Genomic DNA, 10,501 nt, shown 5'->3' on the forward strand with positions numbered 1-10,501 from the left:
ATTATATTAAAATGGAATACATATTCTCTGCTGACAATTGGAATGTGGCTCTCTGAACTTAATAGCTCTGTACCCTCAGAGAAAATAGCAAGCTGGTTGGGAATAAAATTCAAGTTTGATGCCTTTTTTTTTTTTTCTAAATGTGACAGCCCCTTCAGATAAGATTCACTGCTTATGAATACATTTGCAGCATTGTTTGTTTACTATGCTGTTTTTGTTGTCTTCTTATTCTGTCATGTTAAAATGGGCTGATTAGGTGTTGATGGAAAATACTTCATTGACTAGAAATAAGTGTTTTTTTCTTTTTAGCTGCAAACACATGCACATTGCTTTTGAATACATGATCATTTCCATACTTATTCAACTTGGCACAGGACTCAGAAAGTCAAACACTGTGCGTTTTGTTTAGCTGCCAAGTAATCAAAATCCTCTGGTGATGAGCTGAAACTGAGCCCTTTTTAATTTCTGAACACTTTTCTTTAAGTTGAAAAATCATGAACAGAGAATGAATATGCATGAATAAATAAGTCCCTAATGTTAATGTGACAGCTTTCATTAAAGGGCGAGTGGTTGCTCTGTTACGCACTTGGCAGAGCTGACAGTGGGTGACCCCGTTCAGAAGAGGTTTTGCACTGTGCAGCATAATTTCCCATTACTACATGTCACACCTGCTGCCAAGTATTCCCACGGGAGAAGAGAAACGAGCACACTCACACACGCACACTCACATACTCACACATACAGATGATACCCGGCATGCGGCGCGTAGCACCCATCAGCCCCCAAAACCCAGTAACGCACTCTGGCGCTGGGCCAAGAGAGCTCCCTTTCACGACAACCTTCACCCACCTCCACAACTAGGCGGTTACTCGAGAGGAAAAATCTGCTAAACGACACTGATGAAACACATGCCGCACAGCAAAGCAGGAAAGTTTGGGAGCCTAGGGAAACACTCTTCATCCTTTGTGACATTACAAAACTGTGGGACAGGAGTGGAGGCCTCCCAGGGGACATGTACCACCAGAGGCTTGTGGGAATTGTAGGCTTTTCTTGACTCTTTATTGCCACTGTCCTATCATCTTTTTGTTGTTTAAATAGCTGCACAGAAACATAAGATCTGATCATGTGATGAACTTGTACTGTGACTTTAAAAATGTCCCAAGTACAAACCAGGCTGTTTTTATGCATCACTTGACTCTTATGTCCTCTGATGAATCAGAAACTACACAAACCTTCCTTCATGAACACACCATGGGTGCACTCACCCTTAAAGGTGACATCTTTTCATAATAATTCAGTTTTCTCTAAAGTATTCTTTTCAAAAATAAAATACTTTTAGTTTCATTTACAGAAAGAAATCAAGTAATGTGCTGTGCTCAAGTAGAATTTGGGTCATCGGTGGTTTATTTTTATGACTATACTCTTAACATCAAACTGTGTATGTGGAAACGAATGAACCAGAATCCTTCTGTAAAGTTCCTCCTCGATAACATTAAGCATTAGTGCATCCCCAAAAGCTGTTCAGTGACATAAAACTGACTAAAACTGTAAACTTCAGCTCAGATTAGTTCTTTATCATTGATTTTTTTTTCTACACTGTGGTTGGATTACATAATCATTTTCTGGAAGCAAAGTTAAAGAAAAAGAAACAGAATTTAAAGTAAGATAGGAAAAAAATCCCAAGGCAGATTTGATAGGTTGCTTTACAAAAAAAAATGACACCTGGCTATGACAATGAGCTTGAATTGATTTGTTAAATAGAAGCTTTTGTAGAAAATAGCTTTTTATATTCAGGTCAGGTTATATAGTTGTGGAACACTGAAAGGACTTTTAGCACATTTCCTGCAATAGAGCTTGCTCATCAGGGGACATCTTATGCCCAAAGGGATGAGGGAATGATCAAGCCAGTTGTGCAGAGCAAAGTTTAGCTCTGAGAACACGAAGAGTACGGGAGGAAACATCTTAGATGACTCATTGACATAATTCATAGTTATAGATTTGGATGTGATGTGAAATAAAGCTGCTCATCTGATTTGGACTGACTGCACAGCATTAGCAAAAAGAAACACAAGCAAAGGACAACATAGTTTCTATGATGATGATTTAAAAACATTATTTCTAAGTCTTTGCAGTCATTTGAATCTTTAGCGTTAATAATGTAAAGTAAGTTTTATTGATCGTACAAACTTTGAAGAATGCCGGTCTGAGTGTTGCTCTTAATTATTAAATTTCCTTGTTGCTTGAAATGTACAGTGATCACTGCACCTAAAAGTCTCATTTACTATTTCATCTTTCTACCTTGAATCAAACTCCAATCCATTGAATATAAACTAAAGAATATGTTGCATGTGTTAAATGTAAAGAAGAGAGGTAGGAAAAGGAAAGTACGTCTTAAATAAAGGGTAAGCTCAAGCGTTAGTTCAACAGAAGAACCGGGTATTTCTGTGATGAGCAGGTTAAGAGGGGTGAAAATAATACTTTGGTAATCAAAGACAATTTACCACACTATAATTTCAAGGAGGGACAGAAGTTCAACAAATTATATTCGAGGCCAGTGAAAAAGTAGACCCTGCAAACTACTTCAAAGAGAATATAAGAAATGCTAAATGTGTTTTTGCGTTTGCTAAACACGTTCAGGGTAATTACTTAAAGAACTTTCCCCCATGTAATGCTTCCTCCAACAGTTTGTTTTTAAATGGAAATTAGCATGTGCTCACAATTGCATGCATCCAGGCATTAAGACTAAATTACTCTTTTTTTAAGGCTTCAGATACCTGTAATTGAAATAACTCCAGAACAAATTTGTATAAAATTTCAATTCATTAGTAGGGAATACATGAATCATGAGCAATTTGCTCTCCTTCGTCTCTTCACACGTCTGATCCTCGAATGTTCATTAAAGTGGGAGAAGACTGCAAATTAATTTATGAAAAAAAAAGAAAAAGCATCCAGGCACAAAAAAAGAGAGGAAGAAAATATGCAAAAAAAAAACTGGATGCTGCTGAGTATGACCCTGACCCTCTCATGGGTACTGAGACAAATACCAAGTGATGTGTCATCTGACACTTTCTATTTCTGTGTGAACCACAACATTACCTGCACTGCATCTCCATGTGTTCATCTAGATTCAGGGAGGAGCGGTTAGCTGTCTGGTTCACATGCAATCCCCTTTCTAATGATCAAAGAGGTCATCTGTAGACTTAAGCTACACCTGTCACTCAACTCGAAGAAACTGCCACTCACTGCTACATCACTCAATTTGTAGACAAGTACAAATATGGATCCTTACCTCTTCATGACTACAACGAAAAGTGTCTCACAACTCCATAGAAAATCAGAAAATCTCCTCAGTAATAGAAACATTTGGATCATCAATGATTTAATCTACATCTTAAAACAAATTTTATAATGAGATATATGCAACCTTTTGTGGTTAACTTTTGAGTTTCTTTTACTGCCTTAATGGTTTTTGTGTGTCAGTTTGGCCAGCTATTTATAGCAAGTGCCACTGCATGGACCTACCAAGGAGAGCAGAATGGATGAGGATATTTAACATCTCTTTGTATCACTTCCTCCTGGCTGTGTGCTGCAGCTCAGAGTCCCTCCTCTCAGCATCAGAGACGGATTGATAGATAACACTACTCAAGCAAAAGATTTGCCCCCCACTAACATTCAGCATGTCTGAACAATGCATGCGCTCTGGCACTGACACTAAGTATTATGATAATGTACTGCTCAGCAAAATGATGGATGTTAAACAGCACGACCTGGCTGCACAACACACACCGCCAATAGTGTCAAGTCATCCCACGCGCTGCGTAAGGCTCCCCGACAACACACAAACTATCAAACCAGCCTTAGAGGAAACGGTGTATGACAACTACAGGGTAAGATATAATCATCTCTTCAAATAATGTGATGGGAAAAGCCTTCTGAATACAGATCACTTTTTAGCAGCAATAAATAAATAAACTCCCAAAATATTCAGACAAGTCCCTGAAGGAACCCTAAATGTCCAGAGTAAGAATCCACAAAGCACAAAACATCTGTTCAAACTGCTGCAGCACAATCCACATGAATTAGTCATGAGCAAATATGACATATTTTGATCTGCCCTTAAATCCATAATTATGGTGCAATTCTGTGTCACAGGACTCGAGCTGTGAAAAAAGGTAGTGCTGCAAATCATCCATTAGGCACGGTTTACTAACTGATGCCAACAGCGGTATACATCATCCATCCGAAACAAATCAAATCTTTCTCAACCACAAACCCGGCTCAAAGAGGGATTTGAAAGTAGTAGTCAAACTCAATTTACGGCACTGCATTAAATCTTTATGAACTTTATGTTTTTAGGGATTATGGAGCCAAACTGATTATATCCTCCCCTTCGCTTCTGTTGCTCTGTTGTAAAAAATGTTTGTGTGCCTGTTTAGGATATAACTGTGGGTTGAATTAGAGACAGTGTTACAACATTTGGAGCCTCCTGGGCCATTTCCATAATAGCTAACCACGATCCATTGGCTATTGCATTTGTGAGTACAAAACAGAACACAAACTACTTTCCAAACCACATATACTGTAGGGAAGAGATTATTGCAAAACTTTGGAATGTACAGAGCTTGCGGACAAGACTTAAGGTCTGTGCTGCAGCATAGTTGATGACAGTTACACAGTTCAGCACACAGCACTTGTCTGTGTAGATTAACCCCATCCATCGAGGCAGTACAACATCAGATTACAGTTCAACTTTTTAATGGACTGTTAGATGTAGAGAAGTCTGAATGTTTGACGATCTTTAACTATTAGTGGAGTGATTACTACATGTTAAAATTTAGTCTGAGATTAACACAGAAACATCTGAACTTACCCTTATGTGGTACAGTAATGTGACAAACTCAGAGACGTTAAAATGTCCATGCCTCACATGTGACAGTGTCAAAGTAGCGTAACACTGTCAACCATAAAAATAGGCTTTACTTATAGTAATGCTCTCAAACAGAAGGCATGTGTTGCGTACCATTTGTCCAGTGTGGTTCCCTACTAGCTGGCTGGGCACTATAGAAAACTGATATAAACCTGCTTTGAAATAGTGAGTGCAACACAGACACTTTGGCCCACCCTGTAAGCAGAAGCATGTCCAAGCCTAATCTAATTGTTGTGCATGGCCTAACTGGGGCACTGACTTTTGCAGGGGTAACATTAAATATGTGCCAAAGATGTGCATTATATAAACATAAAATCATCAAACGTGTTTTATTTTTGAGTATGTGTATATATATTTGTGCGTATGTGTGTGTGTGTGTGTGTGTGTGTGTGTGTGTGTGTGTGTGTGTGTGTGTGTGTGTGTGTGTGTGTGTTTATTTATCAAATAGTTTCAAAGAGAGCCAAAGAATAAAAATTTACCAAAATTAATTCCGTACGGCTCCAACAAGATCAATTTTAAACACATCTAAAATACAGTAATGTTTCATCTGTATGTTTTCTCTTCTATGCAGCTATCTTTTGGAATAAGTATTTTAAGTATTTCTCAACTATCTTAAGTACAGATAAAGCTCTATCTTTACGCCACTATTAGCCTTTAATAACACAGCTCTATTGGTTGGTTTTAACATATGTCTCACTCTCGCGAGGGAAATAGCTAAAAACAGTTTAGGATTTTAAAGGTGCCATTTGAGGTGGCCAATAGGACTTCAATGTGGGCTGTTGCCACCCCTGGCTCTTTCTCTGGATGCGCCCCCAAATCTGGCATGCATGGTGGCAAACATTTATTTATTATTACCCTTTTAACAATTTGAAAAACTGTAAGTCAGTCCATTGTCTCACCCCTAAAGTCCTATGTTTGATTACAGCAAATCTAGAACTGGTTAATCTAGCAACTGGTTGTCGTCCAATTTTCTCCATTGGTTGCTTTCAGCTGGGTATGGAAGAAACAGTGGTTGGTTTTGGAGTTAATCTGCCAACAACAGATACCCATTGCAGCAGAAACAAAAATGGTAATACAGTGAATATGAAGGCCAGAAACAATGTGCTTTTGTAAGATTTTAAAAGACTCATAATAGAAGATAATTTCCCTTGTCACCACAAGAAATCCTGTTGAAAAGAAGAAATCATAATTTGTTAATGTGAAATTATGATAAGCATATTAAGTAATTTATTTAATTGATATTACAGAAAGCTGAAGCAGTTAAGAGCCTTTGATATTCTGGAAACTTGAATACTCAATAAAGTACGAGTGTTGTGCCTTAATGCAACTGAGAAGTGCAGCAAATATAGCTTTACAATACAAGTCCATACTTTGGTTAAACTTAAGAATAAAAATTTAAAGCACTGTTGGTTTTAAGATTGGTGGGAAATTTAACACATTTTGAATAGATTTGTATTATTAATGTACCATAAGCTTACCATAAGTAAAATAAAAGTATGCAAACAGATGTTTGAGCAACTTGGCTCCTTTATAAATTTGTTTCAGAAACATGTTCTATGATGTTTAAGTCTGTCCAGTATAATGGGATAAAGCTCAGGATAACAGTAAGTAGACATGTTGTTTTTCCAAATATAGTAATTTAATTTGTACAGTCAAAAGTTGGATTATAAAGACGTTAACCTAAAAATTAAATTTGTCCAAACTTGTGTAGCCTTTCCAAGGACTTCCACAGTCATTCCTTCTACCTTCAATTCACCTACAAAAGATTTTCTCTCTGTTGTAGGATGCACCATCAGTCACTGCTTCAGACTTCCCTCTGAGTGACACACATGATGATACACTTTACCTACTTCTGTTTTGTTAACGACACTAATCCCATTTCCTCCCTCTTGTACTTTCTTGCTTCAGTGTTCAGGTATCAGACACATACGCAGCGGGGTTACATGAACATGCTTTAGGTGAGCAGCCAATAAGAAAAACTCATCCGTATAATGCATTGGTGAAATCTTATTAAAAGTGCATGCTTGTGCTCCCAAAGTGACTTTGAATGTCATGGGGATGAAGTGGGCATAATGCATACATCAAAGTGGCCTTGGTGGAGGATGATTTGAACGGGCATATGGTTTGGCTTTGGAACAGGATTATCCTTCCCGAAGAAACCATCCTGCAGAGTGTTGACATTCAGGGATGGTTGAGGACAGGCGTAAACAACACGAACATCAGAAATTGTTTTAATCGATCATAGGGGCTCCAAGGAGGAATAGTGGGAAAGAGCAGTAGCAGGTACAGCACCAGCGACTGATGGCTGGAGGAACAGGTGGTGCACAGAGACCTGCCTCAGAGCTGCACACACACACACACACATATCTAAGAAAGAAGCAACGCTGAGCCCACACTCTTTTCTCCCACAAGGGCGCTTGGCTTGTACTGATCAATAAGATCATGAACTGTAGCCACTGACTTACATACCATACATAATTTGTCAGCCCTGTGAATATACTATTTGAGTAAACTGAGTGTAGATTCCAAGCTGCATGTTTCCAGATGTGAGTTTGCTGTTGGTGTGTAAGCTTTTGTCAGGAAATATTTTGACTTGACTTTTATTAAAAAAAAAAAAAAAAAAAAAAAGCAAAAACAAAAACAAAAACTATCTGAAATATGGTAGACACCACAAACTATGCAGCACAGTCAAAAACTGTACTGCTCCATACAGTCTGCTATTCAATAACAAGGATGTCAGATATGCTTGTGACACTGTTTGTTCACTGTCAGAAAAAAAAGAAAGAAAATTTTAAACACTTCAAAATAAAAGTGTCCCAATCAGAAATGATGATGATAATAATAATAATAATAATAATAATAATAATAATAATAATGATAATAATAATAATAATAGATTCCCCCCCTTTTTGTACCTGCACTTTGTCACTAAGGAAAATGGTAACATACTGATTTCCATGTAAAAAGAATATCAACTTTATCATGGAATTAGTTAATTTGTCTTAACATTTGCGTCACAATGCTTATTAGTAGTTGTGAGCACATTTAACGCCAGAGCAAGATCTCATCTAGTAACATTGGCAAAAGACAAAGTTGTGTCTAAAGCAGATCAGGACTTTGACATTTTGGACTCTGGGTCTCTTTTTCTTCTGTCTCAAACACCTTATCGTCCTAACCGCTCTTGTGCAGTAAAATAACTATCAGCAGACTTTTGTCGACCCCTGATTTCCCGTGGCCTGGCTAATTACTAAGTGAACACTGATCCCGCTCGATTTCTGGACAATGGGTGAGAAAGGGGAGGGGGGAATGAGAAGACTATGCATGCTGAATCTCTCGCTCTACTATTATCCTGCTTTGTACTTCCTGACTGCAACCCGCCCACGGAGCAGCGTTAGCCTACTATTCGGCTGCCATGCAAATAGTATTCTCCACAGATAATGACGTCCGAAAAGTAGGCTACATAATAGCGTGCTGAAAGGTCAAAACAGCATGCCAGCACCACCGTAATCACTGATAGCCTGATAATGGTTTGCATTATCTGCTCCCCTGAAAGCATTTATTTTCTCCCTGACAATATGCAGCAAATGGACTCCGCGATGAACAACAGAAGCTTGTTTTGTTTTTTAGTTGTGGAGACATTTCTGCAGCTGCACAAATAACACACAGCATCGAGCGCGTGCCTGTCCCGCCCCCTTTCGCTGTGCTGCTCAGCACATGAGAGTCAATGTAAACACACAAAGGCGTTTTCAGCTGTAGTATTCACGTGGACGGGCTGCTAACAATTAACCCTGCGTTTGCGACCATTCACTTCCACGTGTTCTCCCTCTCGCGCCTCGCAGCCTATATCTGTGTGTTTTCGTGTGTGTGTGTATCTATGCGTGTGTGTTTGGAAGCTCTACGGGTCTCCCAAACATCTGCAAATTTACACACTTTTCATGCTCCCGGCCAGAAACTTAAATGAGGATGCTCTTTGATGTCTGTTCAGTGAATTTCCACATGAAAGTAAAGATATTTAAAATAACCAACCTTTATGCATTCCCGTAAACCTGTCTTTCAGTACAGTGAGTTCGTATATCTTTCCAAATTCCTCAAACAGGGGTTTCAGGTCTTTTTCCTCCAGGTTTCTGGGAATCTGGCCGATGAAAAGCTTGATGGCGTCGTGGTCCTTCATGGGAATGGTGTTCTGGCCGATGGTAAGCCCGTTCATCCTGCCGGCGCTGTTCGTGGTGCTGAATCCATTCTCCTGCTGCACTCCGTTAGCAGTGACTGTAGCCATCTTTCCTCAATGGGCCGGCAGAGCTGCTCTCTCTCTCCCTCTCTCTCTCTCTCTCTCTCTCACACACCCACACATACACACACACGCACACACTCCCCCTCTCTCTCTCCTCTCCCTCTCTCTTTCTGCACACTCCCCCCTCCGTTATTCCACTTTCTCTCCTCACTTTACAGCTCATAAGCCCCCTTTATTTAGAATCAGCCTTATTTATTTTTCTCTAATGCGCTATGTGTATTCATTTTTTTAAGTCACCCCCTCTTCACTCTGCCTGTGACGTCAACTCGTACTTTTTAATACAGGCCACGCCCACCACATATTTGCATATTTATTGCGGTGCAGGCCAATGAGAGAGCAGGTTGGCTAAGAGCCCCACAGGGCAGAGTAAGAATGCAAACATTTAGAGTAGAAAGCCTGGGATATTCAAATGGAGCAGAGGCAGCATTAAAGATGTTTCTTTCGCATATGTCAGGTCATTTTGTTTCCTCTAGCAATTCAGGGAAATCTGAAGTTGGGAGCAACTGGAGTTATTTATTGGCAGGTAATATAACTGTGGCATTAAATCCAACTGTAATGCTTTAAATCAGTTTTTTTAATGTGGTGATAATTTAATCATTAAACACTGGACATCAGATTTGCATTTTTTTTGTTTTGACACCATGTTGTTGATTATCCCTGCACATCACCGTCTGGTCTGCTGGACCCAGGTGTGCTGCAGGTTTTCTTCAGACTGATCAGGTAAATGACAGCATTCATCTGGCACGCTGGGCATAAAAAGTCCCTGTCAGTTGTTTAGAAAGAAAACCAGCAGGGCTGTAAGTCCCCAGGACTAGTCATGAAACTTGCTGCTGTGAAGTCTTGTAGAAATGTTCTCTGCGGCAGTGGTTCTCAATCCTGGTCCTCAGGAGCCAAGTCCCTGCTGGCTTTCATTCTGACCACCTAACAGGGACTATTTTACACCTGGTGTGCTGGGTGAATGCTATTAACTGGCCGGGAGGGGTGAAAACCGACAGAGCTGTGCTACCTGCAGACCAAGAACCACGACTGTATCCAACAGGTCTAATGGAAAATATATTTTTCATGGTATGGATCAGAGCCCTTGAGGCCACATTATACTTACAAAATTTCAAATTTCAGGGACACAAGAAAAAAAAATCTGTTAATCTCAGTCATTTTTTCATTAACTGTTGACTTAGGAAGACATGATTTTAAAAATCAGGTTAAGGATGTGCATTGATTAAACGCTTACAGAGACCTGTGCCTTTGTACAACAGAGATGACCCTAATTTACATTAAAAACT

At 39.4% G+C, this 10,501-nt stretch overlaps 1 protein-coding gene across 13 annotated transcripts in view; it reads right to left on the reverse strand.

Moving 5' to 3' along the window:
- Window positions 1-9,271, reverse strand: part of celf6 (CUGBP Elav-like family member 6) — a 148,379-nt gene extending 139,108 nt beyond the window's left edge. For 4 of the 13 annotated variants that reach the window (XR_012598074.1, XM_074665848.1, XM_074665847.1 and 1 more), the window contains exon 1: window positions 8,954-9,269. Coding sequence is in view for 12 of the 13 variants with exons in the window: in XM_074665848.1 (XP_074521949.1) it covers window positions 8,954-9,203 (250 nt within the window). In the remaining variant the exon portion in view is untranslated. Of the gene's footprint in view, window positions 1-8,953 lie in introns of all 13 variants that reach the window. The other 9 variants (XM_074665851.1, XM_074665849.1, XM_074665843.1 and 6 more) reach the window with 4 other exon arrangements.
- Window positions 9,272-10,501: the final 1,230 nt, after the last annotated feature.

This window comes from Halichoeres trimaculatus, unplaced genomic scaffold (assembly GCF_033239565.1).
Source record: "Halichoeres trimaculatus isolate MK-OKI-2021-1 unplaced genomic scaffold, fHalTri1.1 fHalTri1_scaffold_3, whole genome shotgun sequence".
Classification (NCBI taxonomy): Eukaryota; Metazoa; Chordata; class Actinopteri; order Labriformes; family Labridae; genus Halichoeres; species Halichoeres trimaculatus.